This window comes from Oryx dammah, unplaced genomic scaffold (assembly GCF_014754425.2).
Source record: "Oryx dammah isolate SB20612 unplaced genomic scaffold, SCBI_Odam_1.1 HiC_scaffold_14, whole genome shotgun sequence".
Taxonomy (NCBI): Eukaryota; Metazoa; Chordata; class Mammalia; order Artiodactyla; family Bovidae; genus Oryx; species Oryx dammah.
The window spans coordinates 19,569,879-19,588,855 of record NW_024070198.1 but is presented as its reverse complement, the minus strand read 5'-3'; the positions used below and the strand labels follow the sequence as shown (position 1 = coordinate 19,588,855).

The window sequence follows — 18,977 nt, the reverse complement described above, 5'->3', positions numbered from 1 at the left end:
TGTAGAGTTTTGTGTTTGTGTCTATGTTTGGTTTTGGCAAAAAAGAAAAACATTGACTTACATTTTAAAAGAATTTCTCCAGCAGCTGTTTGAAGAGTGGAAACAAAGTGGGCAGAGGTGGAAGCAGAGAGACCTCACAGCTCTGGTATTTATCCAAATGAGAGATGGCTGATGGCAGGGACCAGGGTGTATTGGAGGTAGTGAGATGTAGACAGATTATATATGTTGAAAGCAGAACCCATATGAGGGACTGGATGTGTGGCAAAAGAGACAGAGAAGTTTGGGCCTGAAAAATTAGAAGACTGGAACTGCAATTTAGGGAGTTGGGGCATATTGCGCAAGGTGTAGATTTAGCAAAGAGAGCAGAAGTTCAGTTCTGGATAGTTTGAAGTTTGAGATGCCTTTTAAGCCTCCAAGTGGAGATGTCAAATGTCAGTTAGAAATTTAAGTCTGGTTTAGGTTGGTGATCTTTGGGAGAATGAAAGAAATAAACAAAGGGAGTAAGAGAAGACAAAGAGATTTATTTCTCAGCCCTGGGCACTCCCAACATTCAGAGGTCATAGAAATGCAACATTCAAGCAACAGAGATTTGAGTGTCTGATAGGGGTAGGTCCTGTCCCAAGTGCTGACAATGTATCAGTGAATATGATGTAGGAGGAACTGAAAAGGAGACTGAGCAGGAGTGTCCAGAAGGCAATGAAGCCTCATATTTCCCTCTTTCCAATTGCAAGTATATCGTTAATTTCCATACTCTCATTGTATCCTGGAGAATTGCACCAATATCCTACCCAGGTCTCCTGTTGGTTTTTTTCTGCTGTAATCAATCCTATCCAGTAAAAACAGATTGACTGTCCCCAAACACTACATTCATGAGGTTATTCCTCATCTCAGTAACATGGACAGGTAACCAGGGAAGATCATTTCTGAACTCTTCTTCCTGCCATTAGAGGCCTCCATGGCTTGGGGTATATGTGTTGCCTTCTTTCCCACTAACTCTATCAAAATACGTCTTGCCAAAGAATTGAGGCTTTTGAACTGTGGTGTTGGAGAAGACTCTCAAGAGTCTCTTGGATTGCAAGGAGATCCAACCAGTCCATCCTAAAGAAAATCAGTTCTGAATATTTATTGGAAGGACTGATGCTGAAACTGAAACTCCAATACTTTGGCCACCTGATGAGAAGAATTGACTCATTGAAAAGACCCTTATGCTGGGAAAGATTGAAGGCAGGAGGAGAAGGGGATGACAGAGGATGAGATGGTTGGATGGCATCACCAACTTGATGGACATGAGTTTGAGTAAGCTTCGGGAGTTGGTGATGGACAGGGAAGCCTGGCGTGCTGTGGTCCATGGGGTTGCAAAGAGTTGGACACGACAGTGACTGAACTGAACTGAACTGCAGCTTTAAGAGCTTTCATTGATCTGGTATGATATTTGTTTGTAGATTATGTTTTTTTATTTACTGTGCCTGAGGAAGGTCACAGTGATACAGAAGGAAACCTAACTGATGACAGGATAAAAGAAATGCAAGGAAATTTCCACAATCAATTTGGTCTCTGGGCCCTATCCAAGGTAAACAGCTGTCATTCTTATTTTCTTATTATATACAATGACTTCCATATGGGCTGAATCAGGGAAAGCACTTGTTACACAAAATAACTAACTAGATAGAATTCATTTAGCTAGATCAGTGAGGCTAAAGGCAAATGGGGGAGTGTCTTAAGTACTTATATAAGCATAATCTTTAGCCTTCATGTTAATCTTACAATGTAGGATCAATATTGCCATTTTTAAAATATTGTCATTTTAAGAAGGAAGGTAAGCCTCATTTGGAGTGGTGGAGTGACCTGCTCTAGTCACACAGCTAGTAAACAGAAGAGCGGGGCCCAGGTTCCTGTGACTATGTCTGTCTGGCTGTGGCTCTGTGGTCTGAGACAGTGAATCACAGATGTGGCTTCTGGTTCTGCCTCAGTCACTAACACTGAACAGGACACTTGTGTCTCCAGATCCCATGTGCCTCTTCAACAAAATGGGGATAAATTCTACTGACTTCACATGCATGGTGAACACAAAATGAATTACTGTTTGAAAAGATCTTTGCAAATGTAAATGCTTTGCAACTATAAGGGATTATCATCGCTATTTTTATAATTTGTCTTTTCTGGGCCTCAGCTTTCTCTGCCTTAAAATTAAAGGACAGGGGGATTTACCTGGTAGTGCAGTTGATAAGATCCTTCTGCCAATGCAGGGGACACGGGCTCAAGCCCTGGTCTGGGAAGATTCCACACGCCTTGCAACAACTAAGCCCTTACGCCACAACTGCTGAGCCCCCATTCTCGAGCCTGTGAGCCATAGCTACTGAAGCGCGCATGCCTACAGCCAGTGCTCCCCAACAAGAGAAGCCGCTGAAATGAGATGCCTACGCACCGCAACAGAGTCAGCATAGCCAAAATAAATAAAGAAAAATTACAAAAAAATTAAAGAGTGGGATCAGATGATTTCCAAGGTCATTTTTCATGCTCTAAAATTCTATACTAGACAGTCCTGGGCCACAAAACCAGTTTGGCTTAACAGGGTGCTTCTTTGTGATGAGATGTGCTTTGCTTAATCACTTAGTCATGTCCGACTCTTTGCAACCCCAGGGACTGTAGCTCGTCAGGTTCCTCTGTCCATGGGGATTCTCCAGGCAAGAATATTGGAGTTGGTTGCCATGTCCTCCTCCAGTGTGATGATATATGGCATACCAAAATTTTAACAGTGCCAATAATTATAGCCTCTTAAGTTTATAAAGGAGCTCTAACTCCTAAGTTTAATATTTTAGTATTAAAGAATAAGATGAGAAATATTACCTTGACACAAGCTAGACTTTAAAAAAAAATTTATACAATCATATCAAATCACTTTCTATCAAATCGGGAAGAGCAACACAAAAAATATCCTACCAATCCTGCAGCAACCACCTTAATCTGGAAAAGCAAAACAGTCCCTTTTTCTAGGTTTTTTTTTTAAAAAAGTCTGTACCTTGTAGTAATCCTGCCCTACTTCATCAGAAATAATCAATGCATTTATCACAAAAAAACTTCTCGAGCCACTAAAAGGCAATTATTAAAAAAAAGGCAGCCATGTCACCAGAACACCATGGTAACCAGCATCACCAGGGCGTGAAGAAAATAGTTGTTAGTCACTAGACTCTAAGCTGGTTGGCAGTCTGTTTTTGCTAAGCAACACTACAAAAATAGCAGCGTAACCACCCATTATCTGGAGGTGACTTCACACGGTTTTGAGTCTGGTCCCAGGAGGAACTATTCTAGGTCTGTACACCAACCCCATACCTGAGACTCCCAGTCTAAGCCTAACTAATAATTTATTCAGCAAATATTTATTGAAGCCTATTGTACGTCAGGCATATGATTCTCAACCCGTGTGTTTACTTGGTTTCTCAGTTAAATAGAATGATTTTGTGATGAGCGAGGTGGGGACACGGCTTTGCTTGAGGCTGACTCAAAAACAACTAGCAGCTGACAGCCAGAGGACAGAGAAAAATGAAAGAGCAGAGAACTGATTTATAATGCAGCATAAAATAACTACACTCTCACGACTGTGATCATGCGTCATCAAGAAAAGGTTGTTATATTTAGGATCCTTTATTAAGGCAGGCAGGAACGGGCATAAAACATTTTAGAAATATCACCACCAAAAATGGTGAAAATATACAGTTGGGGCACTTGGAGAGAACATAAATTATGTTTGACAAACGTCTCGATCTGCCTAGTTTCCCATTTTGCTGGAAGAAAAGGAACAATATAATCACGGCTTTAACAGCTTTTGAAGGTCCTCTCGGCGCCCTTTCCTTTTCTCGCTCAAGTTCCTGCCTCAGCTAGAATGTTCTTTCCCTTCATGACTGCTTATCAGAGTCCCTCTTCATTCACTTTCTCCGAGAAGTTTTCCCAGATCCTTCCAGGGAATCATTTCTCCCTAGCAGCCAACCCCTCTCGGCCCCTCATCACCCACAGATGTTGTCTGGATGCCCTTGTCTGTGCCCCAGGCTGCTCTGTATCATTTCCATCAGGGTCCTTCCTCTTTTCATGCTCTTGGATATTTATATTCAAATCCATCTCCCAGAGCCCTGGTAGCCCAACATTCTGATAACGTCGATAGAAAGAAGACTGGTTGGCAGAGGTGGCGCTTTCCCCACTGGGTGTCAAATGGCCCAGGAATCCTGCAGGACACCCACTTGGCCCTCTTTCCTCAGAGCCTTTGCAGGTCTGTTCCCTTCTCCTGGAAAGCTCTGGTGAACTCCTCTCCACCCATTAGGATTTAGCACAAATATCACTTGGGGAGGGGGTAGTTTATCCCAACCTGTAAGACCAGGTCAGGACCCCCTATTATGTGCTCTCAGAGCTCCCTATACTTTTCCTTCAAATAACTTGTCTTTCTTTGTAATTGTTTATTATTAGTGTGTATCTCTTTATTTGACTGCAAGCACCAGGAAGACTGGAGGCCTCATAGAGAATAACGTCATATGGAAGGAAGGAAGGGGGGAAAGGAAGAATGGAAGGAAGAATTGAGAAGAATCTAGTTTGGAAAGGAATAGACAGCAGGAAATAGAGGATTGAAATTGTTATTAAAGGTCCAGGAATCTCTAAATATGGGCCTAGAGGTAAAACAGTTTATGCTGCTGCTGCTGCTGCTGCTGCTGCTGCTAAGTCACTTCAGTCATGTCCGACTCTGTGCGACCCCATAGACTGCAGCCCACCAGGCTCCCCCGTCCCTGGGATTCTCCAGGCAAGAACACTGGAGTGGGTTGCCATTTCCTTCTCCAATGCATGAGAGTGAAAAGTGAAAGTGAAGTTGCTCAGTCGTGTCTGACTCTGTGCGACCCCATAGACAGCAGCCCACTAGGCTCCTCTGTCCCTGGGATTCTCCAGGCAAGAATACTGGAAAAATCTATTTACCCCTAAAAAACTAAGATCATGGCATCTGGCCCCATCATTTCATGGCAAATAGAAGGGGAAAAAGTGGAAACAGTAACAGATTTTAGTTTTCTTGGGCTTCACAATCACTGTGGACAGTGACTGCAGCCGTGAAATTAAAAGACGCTTGCTCCTTGGAAGGAAAGCTGTGACAGACCTGAAAAAGTGAAAGTGAAAAATATAGTGGAAAAAAAAAAGTGAAAGCTCAGTTGTGTCCAACTCTTTGCGACCCCATGGACTATACAGTTCAAGGAATTCTCCAGGCCAGAATACTGGTATATTCCCTTCTCCAGAGGATATTCCCAACCCAGGGATTGAACCCAGGTCTCCTGCATTGCAGGCAGATTCTTTACCAACTGAGTGACAGACCTAGACAGCTGTATTAAAAAGCAGAGATATCACTTTGCCAACAAAGGTGTGCATAGTCAAAGCTTTGGTTTTTCCAGTAGTCATGTATGGATGTGAAAGTTGGACCATAAACAAGGCTGAGCACCGAGGAAATGATGCTTTTGAATTGTGGTGCTGGAGAAGACTCTTGAGAGTACTTTGGACTGCAAGAAGATCAAACCAGTCAATCCTAAAGGAAATCAGTCCTGAATATTCATTGGAAGGACTGATGCTGAAGCTGAAACTCCAATCCTTTGGCCACATGATGTGAAGAACTGACTCTTTGGAAAAGACCCTGATGCTGGGAAAGATTGAAGCCAAAGGATAAGGGGACAACAGAGGCTGAGATGGTGAGATAGCATCACTGACTCAACGGACATGAGTTTGAACGAACTCCGGAAGATAGTGAAGGACAGGGCAGCCTGGTGTGCTGCAGTTCATGGGGTTGCAAAGAGTTAGACATGATTTAGTGGCTGAACAACAATAGAAAAATCTACAGAGCCCCTGCCCTGAGACACTAAATGCTTTAAGGGAGCCAGAAACACGACTAAGTGTATCTGGTTGTTAAAAAATAGAATCGAGGTAAGCTACTATGTCCTCCAAGTAAAAGAGGACCCACAAAACATGATAAAAAGAGGAAACAATTTGACTGCCGTCTGTGGGGTTTAGGTTAGATATAAACAGAGTCTGATAACAAAGGCTGTTATGTCCTAGAAAGGATAAGTAAATCTAAAAAAAAGGATGTGAATTAGACTCTCTCTCAGGTCTTTCAGTGCTCCTTTCAGTTCAGATTCTCTTGTTACCTGGTATATCTACTGCTAGGCTAAGAAAAAAAGAAGATTGCTGCTGCTAAGTCGCTTCAGTCGTGTCCGACTCTGTGCGACCCCATAGACGGCAGCCCATCAGGCTCCTCCGTCCCTGGGATTCTCTAGGCAAGAACACTGGAGTGGGTTGCCATTTCCTTCTCCAATGCATGAAAGTGAAACCGCTCAGTCGTGTCCGACTCTTAGCGACCCCACGGACTGCAGCCTACCAGGCTCCTCCGTCCATGGGATTTTCCAGGCAAGAGTACTGGAGTGGGTTGTCATTGCCTTCTCCAAAAAGAAGACTACTGCATAAAAATATTAAAACAATCATAATGAAAAGTTGTAAAGAAAGAAATATAAATCAGCAAGTTTAGCACCTTGTATAATTAATTATTTTCACTTTTCCTTGTTTTTTCTGTTCTTCCTCCCTGGATATGATGGACTATGCTTTGTTTACTGTTACTCTAATTATTGTTTAGAAGAACATCTTATTCTAAGTTTTACTAATTATTATATAGTAATGTTTAACACATTTTAAAGCATATTACCTCTAATTATATCAGTGAAATATAACTTTGAGTAAAATAACTTTTTATTTTCTTTTATAGAAGACAAAAAAAGGAGCATTAATGTTTTGGCAGCTTTTTATAGAATTAAACAGTGGGATGACTATTCTTTCTGCTAAAATAGCTCACAATAGAATTTGGAGTGATGCAGCAAAACACTGACTTTTCAGATTATTCCCCAGTGAAAATGTTACACTGTGTGTCTGTGCCAGAAGCACTTACTGGCTGGTTGGCTGTACTTTAGGGAACAAATCACATGCAGTAGACCAAAAATTGAAGTGGACCTTTTTCAGCCCCATAATTGCTGCTCAATGTCTTTCTTGTTCACGTCTATATTCCCAAGTCCCACCCAGGTGCCTGGCCCAAAGCAGGAATTCAATAAATATTAACTGAATGAATGAATGAATCAATCAATGAACAAAGGCCGAGTTTGAAAACAGCAACAGGCCATTTACATAATTTTAGATGGCTATGCTTGCCTACAGATCGAGTAACCCAACATTACATGGATTTTGCTGTCTTTTGTTAGGGAAGACGGAGCTATATTGTTTGACCAAGTTAGATACTGGAGCTATAGTACCCAGAGGCCTTCAACTTTGGAACAAAGCTTTTTTCCTTCCCTGTGTTATCTATACAAGATTAGTTTTCTCCTAAAAACAATTCAATAAATAGAAGAGTAAATTTTATAAATTAAGTTCAATAAATTTCTAGGGCTGTGTTTTATGAATTAGTGTTCCCAAATTATAGAACTCAACTCAAGGAGACTACTGTGAAAATAATACCACCTCATCAAAAAATCACTCTTCGGATTAGAATGAGATATTTGATCTCTGGAAGAAGGTTAAGACCAGAGGGTTTTTCTTTTTTTCCTGTTTAAGAATTTGATTAATGTTGTTATTGCATGCAACATATTTTTATCATGGCAAAACATTAAAAGTTATTACTTCAGGACAGTAGAATGATTATCTCCTGGTGATTTTCATACTTTGTTCTACAGTTTTCAATTTTCTAGAGTGAATAAGTACAGAAACTTAAAACTTTAGTAAAAATTTTGTAAAAGCAAAATAACCGTATCATAATCACTGTCTTCTCCATAGTCTCATTGCACATTAGTATTTCTATTATTTCATTTTTGCTTTCTCTGGTGGCTCAGCTGGTAAAGAAGCCACCTGCAATGTGGGAGACCTGGGTTCAATCCCTGGGTTGGAAAGATTGCCTGGAGAAGAGAATGGCTATCCACTTCAGAATTCTGGCCTGGAAAATTCCATGGACTGTATAGTCTATGAGGTTGTAAAGACATGACTGAGCGACTTTCACTTTCACATTTGCTTTAACAATTTATGTACAGGTCTGTCTTATCCACATAACTTACATGCTAAGCTATGACTTGTGAAATGTAACATTGTAGGAAGTTGGGGGGAAAGACCAGTTCAGGCTGCCTTCTAGCTTTTCAAACGGGAAAGCTATTTTCCCATTAGGCTGAAGGCTCCTTGAGAGAAGGGATTGTGTCTCAAATACCCAACTCTTAGCACAGTGTTTGGAAAGGGCTAAATAATTGTTACCTAAAGAAGTAAAGAAACCTAATGCTGCTGCTCCTTAGTTGCTTCAGTCATGTCTGACTGTGCAACCCTATGGACTGTAGCCCGCCAGGCTCCTCTGGTCCATGGATTTCTCCAGGCAAGAATACTGGAGTGGCTTGCCACACCCTCCATCAGGGGATCTTTCCAACCCAGGGATTGAACCTGGCTCCTGCATTGCAGGTAGATTCTTTTACCACTGAGCCACCAGGGAAGCTCAAAGAAACAAAAACAAAACACTTTCCCCCTAACATTTAAACTTTGACTTTGTCCTTCTGCATGGTCCAAAGTGATGGGACTGAAGATAATGAATGCTTCATTTACTAGAGCTCTGCAGATCCCTTCCCTTATATTCAAGTTTTAACTCCTTCCAGTCATTCATTCAGTCATTCAATAAAGACTTATTGAAGACTTACTGTGTCATATCCATTGTTAGGTGCTATAGCTACAAAGGTAGATATGACAGCCCTGTCCTCCAGATGCTCTTTATATGGATGGGTGGCACTTTTCAACAGACACTAATAATACCCCATTAGTTCAATAATGGAGATATTGAAGAATTAAGTTGGCCAAATCTGAGGTTTACAGGAGAAGTTTCGCAGAGGAGGTGGCCCTTGTGCTGTGTGTTAAAGGAGGGGCTAGAGTAGGAATTGGGCTTCCCTGGTGGCTTACATGGTAAAGAATCTGCCTGCAATATGGGAGACCAGGGTTTGATTTCTGGGTCGGGAAGATCTCCTGGAGTAGGAAATGGCAACCCACTCCAGTATGTCTGCCTGGAGTAGGGATTAGTCGGGTGATGTATATTTCTGTCAAAGAGGACAGCATGAGTAAAGGGACAAAGGCAAGAAATAGCACAGTGTGGCCATGAAGTTTGGCCTTGCTGGAGCATAAAGCTGTGAGAGTGATGAGTCTGCAGGGGAGGGCTGGGAGCAGGTCCTAAGGGCACAGCTTAGACCTCATCCTGCAGGCAGTGGGGAGGATTGCAGAAGTGTTTGAAGCAGAGGATGATGACAGCAGGCATTATTTATTGGCTCCAGAGAGGATGGATTTGAAGGTGGAAAAAAAATTGGAGGACATAGAACTTCTCAGGAGGCATTTGCGCAAATGAGTATGTAATAGATTTGTGTTTATATTTAGTAATCAGAGCTAACTTTTATTTAGCACTTATTATATGACAGTTACTAAATAAGCTGTATTATGCAATATTGTCTTGCTGGTGCTGCAATATTGTCTTAATATTATCTTAATATTTCAAATAATCCTGACTCAAACAGGCACTCTGTATCAACCTAGAGGGATGAGATGGGGAGGGAGATGGGAGGGAGGTTCAGATGGGAGGAGATATATGTATACCTATGGCTGATTCATGTTGAGGTTTGACAGAAAACAACAAAATTCTGTAAAGCAATTATCCTTCAATAAAAAAAATAAAGTAAAAAAAAATCCTATTATTACCCTTATTTTACAGCTAATGAAGCAAAGAGTTAAATAAATTGCCCAAGGCCAGGATGCAACCCAGTGGGGTCTGGTACCAAAGTTTATGCTCTTAATTCCTATCTCATTTGTTTAATTTCTGTCTCCTGTATTAGTATGAAAGCTCTATTCAGACAGGGGCCCTGTTGGTAGTATTCTCCACTGTGCCTACACAATATTATTTATTGAATAAAATTAAAGAATAACCTAAGTGGAATAAATAGTGGATTAAATTATGCATAGGTATTCAATAAAAGAAATATGTAATATTAGCAAACTTTTTTGCAGACTGTTCAAATATGGGGCTGACTTTGGAGATTATTATGGACTGAATGCTTGTGTCCTTTCCCCTCTCCAAATTAACATGTTGAAGCCCCAACCCCCAGTGGGCCTGTAAGGTTCAATGAGATCAGAAGGGTGGGGTCCTAATCCAAAAGGATTGGTAATTTCATGAGAAGAAGAGAGAATGGAGCTGTTTCTCTGTCTCCCCGTGCGTGTGCACTAAGGAAAGGCCACGTGAGGACACAGGGGGAAGGTAGGTGTCAGCAAGCCAGGAAGAGAGCTCTTATCAGAGAGCAAATCAGCTGGAACCTTGATCTTGAACTTCTCGCCTCCAGAAAAGTGAGAAAATAAATTTCTGTTGTTTAAGCCATTCAATTTGACATCTGTTGTGGCAGCCTGAAATCACTGTGGCAGACAGTGATTAATAGGATGAGGGTGAGGGAAAGGAGAGAATTTCTAGCCTGGTAGCCTGTGGGCACAGTGGTGCCACAGACTGGGGTAGAGAACCCGGGAAGAGGAAAGATTGGTCACGGTCAATGGAACAACACTAATTATTCTGTACTTAAAGTTCACCTCACTCACAGAAATAAAGTTGAAATCAGCCATTTAAGATCATTTATTCAATAAATACTTATTCAAGGTCTTGTCATGATGGCCAGGACTTTCCTGGTGGCTCAGCAGTAAAGAATTTGCCTGCCAACGCAGGAGATGTGGGTTCAATCCCTGGGTTGGGAAGATCCCCTGAAGAAGGAAATGGCAATCCACTCCAGTATTCTTGCCTGGAGAATTCCATGGACAGAGGAGCCTGGCTGGCTATAGTCCATGGGGTCACACAGAATCAGATACGACTTAGTGACTAAACAAGAAGAAGAAGTAGTCATGAGGGCCACTGTGTTTGTTCTGAGCACATAGAGTAAGTAAGATTCATTCTCTGCCCTCAAGGAATTCAGTCTAGTGGGGAGAAACATTGTTCCTTTTTGTAAAGCTAGCATGCTTGCTTTCCTTTCCCCCACTTCTAAAGACTTGGAACTCCTAAGAAATATATAGAGAAAATCTTAAATGGATATGAGCTTTGGAGTCACAAGACCCAGACTTGAATCTGGGCCTTGGAATATACCAACCAGGTGAGTGATGATCTTAGGCAGAGCAAGTAACTCTTCTGATTCTCATGGCCCTCACCTACACCCAGAGAGTTGTTTTACAGATAAGAGAGGTAGAAATTTTTTGTAAAATGCATATTAGCAATTAATATAATTATAAAAAGCTACATTTTCAACCTGCAGAAACAGGAGGTGAATCAGTCACGGGCAGCAAGTCTGAAATGAAAGATCAGCTTTGAACTCTTTGGATAGCAGGAATTTTGGGATGACATGTGGTGGGGAAAAAATGGGCTTTCTGGTCCTTCAATCTGGTTCAAATCATGATTCAGGCAATTATTAGCTTTGGAAAGTTGAACAAGTCATGTAATCAGTCTGAGCTCTAGTTTCTTCATCTGTAAAATAGAGTTAATAATTCTTACCCAGGAGGGTTGTTCTAAGTATATAAAGAGCTTGGTGTGGTGCCTAGTAGAGCTGTCGCTCAATTAATGGTAACTGTTGTTCCTATTAAAATGACCATTTTCCTCTCCTACCTCCTATGAGGTTTAGGCGGTTAAATTACCTTAAGTACAAGGGAGTGAGAGAAATGGAAGGGCTGTTACGACTTGACTAAAATGTAATTTTTAAAGTTAAAGAAAGATAGCTCAATTCAGTTTTCCTCTCCTAACCTATGATGGAAACACAACTCTTATAAAAAATTACCACTGTATTATATGGCTTGGAGTCAGAGAACACCTACCTTAATAATTATACCTTATATTTATTCTATTCTAAGTTAATCTACCAATCATTGTTAATAAGCTCCTCATAAGGCAATGCTTCTCAATATTTAATGTACACGTGAGTCTCTTGGGGACTTGCTAAAATGGAGATTTTTATTCAGTGGATTTGGAGTGAGGCATGAAAATCTGCATTTCTAAAAAGGTCCCAGGTGAGGCCCATGCTTCTGGTTCATGGACCACACTTTGAGGAAGGAGGGAGGTTCTAAGGGGGCATGGAAATATTTTCCTTGGTGTAACTACCTGCTTCTCTTTGGAGATCTACCTAGTTGCAAACTAACCACTTGATAGAACACTACCAGGCCTTTTTTAGACCAGATTTAGAAATTCTGCAACAAGACTCAGATCTGATCAATTCTGACTTTTTCGAGCAACATACTATGTGCGAGGCACAGTGCAAGGTGCCAGAGATAAACTGGTTAGAAAGGCACAATTTCTGCTTCAGGAGACTGCCTTTATTCTAACACTGTCCTCCCTTGGAGACTGTTTTCATTCTTAGGGCAATCTTATTGTCTCCTCTGTTCCCTAGCTCTATATAGATGCCCAGGAAATAATTAATGAATAAATGAGTTCCCAGGAATTTCATTAAAAATGTTGTCTGGCAGAGAAAGGCAAATGCTGTATGATATCACTTATATGTGGAATCTAAAAAATAAAACAAAGTAGTGAATATAACAAAAAGAAACAGACTTATAGATACGGAGAATAAACTGGGGATTAACAGTGGGGAGAAAAAAGACAGAGGGGGCCCCATAGGGGTAGGGGACTAACAGGTACAAACTATTATGTATAAAATAAACAAGCTACAAGGGTATATAGTGCAAAACAAGGACTATAGCCAATATTTTACAATTACTATAAATGGAATGTAATCTCTAAGAACTGTGAATCACTATGTTATATGCCTGAAACTTATATAATATTGTATATCAACTATGCCTCAATTAAAAAAAAAATCTTGTCTAGCAGTGCATGACAATGAACACTATCTTGGCTATCACATGTAGAAAGTGAAAGTTGCTCAGTAATATCTGATCCTTTGAGAGCCCATGGATCTGCCAGGCTCCTCTGTCCATGGAATTCTCCAGGCAAGAATATTCGAGTGGGTTGCCATTCCCTTCTTCAGGTAATCTTCCTGACCCTGGGACTGAACCCATGTCTCCTGCATTGGCAGGTGGATTCTTTACCATCTGAGTCAACAGGGAAGCCCAATCACATGTAAGAGGTGGTTAAATTAAAAAGGGGCCAATAGGGTGAGCCTTAGGGCTTCCCAGTCCATTCTAAAGGAGATAAGTCCTGGGCGTTCTTTGGAAGGACTGATGCTGAAGCTGAAGCTCCAATACTTTGGCCACCTCATGCGAAGAGTTGACTCATTGGAAAAGACTCTGATGCTGGGAGGGATTGGCGGCAGGAGGAGAAGGGGACGACAGAGGATGAGATGGCTGGATGGCATCACCGACTTGATGCACATGAGTTTGGGTGAACTCCGGGAGATGGTGATGGACAAGGAGGCCTGGCATGCCGCAATTCATGGGGTCGCAAAGAGTCGGACACGACTGAGCGACTGAGCTGAACTGAACTAGGGCTTCCCAGAAGGCTCAGTGGTGAAGAATCTACTTGCCAACGCGAGACGAGAGTTCAATTCCTGGGCTGGGAAGATCCCCTGGAGCAAGAAATAGCAACCCACTCCAGTATTCTTGTCTGGAAAATCCTATGCAGGAGCCTGGTGGACTACAGTTGGTGGGGTTGCAAAAGAACTGGACACGACTTAGTGACCAAACAGCAACAACAAGGGTGAGCTGATTACTGATTGGTCAGTAATCCAATCTGACTGGTGTCCTTATAAGAAGAGATTCACACACACCCAGAGACTCCAGGGATGAGAACACACCGAGCGGCCACTCTGTAAGGGCACAGCAAGAAGGCCGCCGTCTGCGAGCCAAGAACAGTGACTTCAGAAGAAATCAAGCTTGAAGACACCTTAATCTTGGACTTTCAGCCTCTAGAACTATGAATGAGATAATAAATTTTTGTTGTTTAAGCCACACAGTCTATGGTATTTTGTTATGGCAACCCTAGTAAACTAATACAAATTTTCATAGCTTTTATGCCCAGAATCAAGACTCTGTTCTGGAGGGTACACAGAATGTCAGAAAAATGCTAAGAATGGATGGATGAACCTCCAAGTGCAGTAGGGTTGAGTCATGGAAGGACTTGGGGGTCAGAAGAGGGTGAGATAGTAGCCCAGATTGGGTTAAAACAGCTGCAATATATGTTCATTTCCATTCCCTTCTCATGATCAACACAAAATGTAGGATTGTTCTTGCTCCAAATCTGAGATCAAAAGTAGCTTTTTTGACTTTTTCCTCCTTCTCAGGTTATGTTTTGATATTGAATACAATTTTACTTGTTTAAAAATATTGTGGCAGGAGGAAGACCACAGATTTCTCTCTGAAGGCAAATTCTTCATATACAAAGAATATCTGTGCTGATAAAATAGGTAATGAGACTGAATTTTTGACAAACAGAAAAATATATTAAAAACACACAGTCAAGTGAGATTTCTGCTAGCCACAGGGAGCTACATTTACAACCAGATTCTAAAGTCAAGGGATTATTTTTTTGCTTTGCTTTGATTTCAATAAACATGCCAACTCATATGTATAGATGAATGCCTGTTTCAAAATTCTGGGAGGTTCTACACTTATTCTAACTGTGTCACTATTTTCAAATAATTTCTTGAATTGCTTTAAGGGTCTGTGAGATGGTCTTCTGAAAGCTCTCAATGGTGACTCGTGAAGGTAGATTTGACTTTCAAAAACAACCCAGGGTCCTTCTGGGTCAACTCTGGTTAACTAGGGGGACCAGTCAAACTGTAATGTCAAGAGGATCAGCCCTAAAGCTTTCAGGCTGATTTTTCTGGAGTGACTCATTCTCAACCTCAGAAGACAGTTTCCAAAGGCAAACCCCAGATATGTAGTAAACATGTTACAGGCATGACAACAAGGGCAGGGGGTGTGACTGCTCTGAAGGAAACCCCAATCATTTGGATATGCAAGTTTTTTAGTGCTTTCCTTTACCAGAATATTTCCTCAGGTCTAGATCTACTTTACTTCATGAGACCACAGATTCCAGAAATCCAAGAATGTCACTGCCTTGGTTAACTTTTCATCTCCAACCTGGGTACTTGGTCTGTGTCCAAGACATAGCTGATGGAAAGATCAATATGGGGGAAGAATAGCTAAGCTGCCTGTGGCTTGCGCTATGTGATTCAAAGGGCAAAACTAGGACCCAGAAAGAAGCTCTGGAGACATAAATTTCTGCTCCTAGTAAGAAATACATTGTCAGCAGCTGGAGCTGTCCAGCAATGGAGTTTGCTCTGGAATTGGAAATGGTGAACTTCCACCCAGAGCGCAGAGTTCAAGGCAAAGACTAGTTGTTACAGGAACCTTTAGAGGTTTCTCCTGCAATGGGGAGCTATGCAGTGTCCACCAAGGATTAGCCCCTGAGTCCTACCTGCACAATACCTGACAATTGGTGGGCCCTGAAAAAATACTGGAATGGAACGAATGAGGCATGCAGTGAATCTTGTGAAGAGGCCGGGACTCAATCAACCTCAGGGAAGGTAGGGAGGAGTGCAATGAAGAGACCCAGGGAGCCATGAGGTAGGACCTTCCTCGAGTTTTTGGTACCATAGGGGAGAAGCTGCTCTGGGTACCTGAAGCCTCACGTGTTTACGAAAGGCTATGGTCTACGGAGGGTCGCACCGAGTCGGGCACGACTGAGCACGCAAGCACTCCAATACTTTTCAAGGGGGGAGGAGTGGAGGGAGGAGATAGACCACATGCTCACCCTTCTTAAATTCCTCCAGCACGGTGTCCAGCCGGGTATCGTTGAAGACGCAGTGCAGGGGCCGGTTGTAGAAGCGGGTGACGGTGAGGAGCGGCGTGCAGTCGTCGGGGTCCACGAAAGCCAAGTCCTTGACAAACAGAATGTCCACAATGTTGTGCCGCTGGTCGCCCTCGTATACGGGGATGCGCGTGTAGCCGCTGCGCAGGATCTCGGAGACTGTCGCAAAATCCAGCACCGCGTCGGAGCGCAGCATGAAGCAGTCCCCGAGGGGGGTCAACACCTCCTCCACCACTTTGGTGCGCAGCTCCAGGGCGCCCTGGATGATGTTGAGCTCCTCTTTCACCAGGTCGCTGTAAGGGTCCGCGGCTCTCAGCGTCTCCAGCAGCTTCTCCCGCGTGTAGAAGGTGCTGATCTCCTGGCGCAGCGCCCAGTCGAGCAGGCGGCCCAGTGGGTAGCACACGGGGAAGGCGGCCGCCATCAGAAGCCGGGTCAGGCACACGCTGTGCGAGGCGATGGCCAGCCCGTGCCGCGAACACACCGAGTAGGGGCAGATCTCGGCGCCCAGGAACACCGCGCCGGTGCACACGAGCGCCGGCAGCCAAGGGAAGTGAATTCCCGCGTCGCTGTAGTCCTCCCCCGTGCCCCCGACGCCCGGCGGCAGCGAGGCGTACAGCCACCCCGCCAGGGCTGCGTTGGCTCCGGCTTGGCCTAGGAGCAGGGTGCAGAGCAGATGGGTCCCCCTGCCGCGCACGGCCTGCACTCGGCGCGCCTGCTCCTGCTCGGCGGCCGAGCCGCTGTTCCGCAGCACCCGTAACTCCACCGGGTCCAGCGAGAGCAGGCTCAGGCGTAGGCCGCTGAACAGGGCAGACAGGGCGAGCAGCAGGAGTGCTCCAAGCGCCCGCAGCCAAGCGGGGGGCAGTAGGTCCCCGCCGGGGCCGTACAACCGCGGGCGGACGCGCAGCAGGAAGCCGCCGGCGGCGCCGTGGTGGTGCCAGGCGCGCCCGTCCCAGGCGCACAGGGAGAAGAGCTTCCCTCCACCGCCCGCGCCGCTTCGCTCCGCCTCGCCTTTGCGGAGTTCCCGCACCCGCACCTGGACTAGGGCTGAGCCCGCCACGCCTCCGGGGCGCAGGGGCCCCAGGACCTCCACGTCCGATGCCCAGTCGCTCTGCTCGCGGCAGCGCTGCGGCCCCGGGGGGCGCGTGGGCACAGCGCTGGGCGCCGCGCCACTCCCTCCCGGAGGCTCCTCGATAAACACGAGCCGTGGAGCCCAGTCGCCGGTGCTGTTCTCCCCCGGGGTAAAGGTGGGTGCAGGTACCGGCGCCGCGGGCGCCGCGGGCCCGGGCTGAAAATAGACGCGCAGGAGGAAGCTGGTGCCTTCGGCGGCGCGCAGGGTGCCCCCCTCTAGGGACACGCGGCCTCCGGCGGTGTCCTCGGGCCGCAGGCCCAGTAGCCAGGCGGCGGCGGCCGGGGGCCGAGGGGATAAGGAAAAGAAGAGCAGGAGCACAGCGCCCCGGCTGCAGCAGTCTCGGAGCCTGACACCCACCGCTGCAGCGGCCGCCGCCATCCTGCACCCGGCGCGGCTGCACGTGATACTGCAGAAAGCCGAACGAGAGCTGGAGGGAGGAGGAGCCGAAGCCGGGAACCCGGCCCCGGGCAGGTCACCACGTGTACGCCCCCCCGCGCGCGTGAGCCGGAGGCCGTGGGGGTTCAGACCCAGCCCGGGCCGTGGGTCCCCACGGGAAGCTGGAGATGGTCATGCATCATTGCACTGTGACCCCGACCCACTTGAGTACCCAGAGTCGCAGCCTAGGGAAAGCTGGTCTTGGAGCATGGCCTCCTACTAGAGCATTAGGGCGCCCCTGGGCGAACTCCTACCCGGCAGTAATTTCCTGCTGGTCCTTCCACTTCACCATTGGCCAGGGAAATTTCCCAGCATTTCGCCTCTCCTCCTGCCTCTTGCGTTCCCCTTCCTGGTCAAAAGATATTCTGGAGACAAGTCTTGAATCTGTGTTTCGTCTCAATTTCAGCTGACCTTTCATGTTTTAAAAAGTTACAGATTACTTCGGTTAAATCCTTTTTAAGATCCCAATGTCCATTGATTGGAAATTGTGGAATGAAGCTGTGATTCCACTGTGTGATGGAATCCTATGCAGCAGGAAGAACAATGATGTGGCTCCACGTGTTTGTGATATGGAAATACCTCCAGAGTAATCGCTGAAAATATCAAGGTGCAGAACAGTGTGTGTCATATGCTACTGTTCATATTAGAAATATGTAAGTATAAATGTCTATGTACACACATACAATATAAAATAATAGATTTAATATGCAGAGGATACACAAGAAATTTGTAACAGTGTTCAACTCAGGGGAGTAAGCCTATAATACAATGCCAAAAGCAGGAAATTGGCATTGAAGAGTTTTGTCTCATTTTACTGCATGTATAGATTTATATAATCATTGCTGAATTAAAATGCAGAACTATTCTATCACCATAAAGAGCTGGGAGCGAGGCTTTTTACTGAATTCCTTGTATTGTTTGAACTTACCATGGGCTTGTTACCTTATTTTACTTCTTTGCATTTTGAAAAAAATTATATAGTAAAATTCAACTCCTGGTGTACTATTCTATGGGTTTTCACATATGTTCATATAATGACCACAATAAATACTAGTGCCATGGGGACTTCCTGGTGGTCCAGTGGCTAAGAATCTGCCTTGTAATGCAGGGGACATGGGTTCTAAGATCCCACATGCTGTGGAGCAACTAAACCAGCATACTTTAGCTACTGACCCTGTGCACTCTGGGGCCCACTGGGTGCAACAAAATATCCCACATGATAACAAGTGGCAACTAAGACCAGAGGCAGCCAAATAAATAAATATTTAAGAAAAAAAAATAATACCATCATCCTCCAACTTTCACTCTTTTTCTTTGTGGTTAACTCTGCCTTCCCCTCACCCCACTTCTATTTATCATCTAGCAGCTACTGATCTGATTTGTTATCTCCTATAGTTTTATTTTCCAGAATGTCTATTAATGAAATAATACAGAATATGGCCTTCTGGCTCTAGCTTCCTGTACTTACTTAGCAATATGCAGTTGAGAGTCACCCATGTTGCTGTGTTTATCAATAGTTCATTCCTTTTTATAGCTGGGTAGTATTCTATTACATTGCAGAAGGAA

General features: G+C 44.3%; 1 protein-coding gene across 1 annotated transcript in view; it reads right to left on the bottom strand.

The window, feature by feature from the left end:
* Positions 1 to 17,354, bottom strand: part of CNNM1 (cyclin and CBS domain divalent metal cation transport mediator 1) — a 65,254-nt gene extending 47,900 nt beyond the window's left edge. The window contains exon 1 of the mRNA XM_040254195.1: positions 15,791 to 17,354. Within this exon, the coding sequence (XP_040110129.1) occupies positions 15,791 to 17,354 (1,564 nt within the window). The remainder of the gene's footprint in view (positions 1 to 15,790) is intronic.
* Positions 17,355 to 18,977: the final 1,623 nt, after the last annotated feature.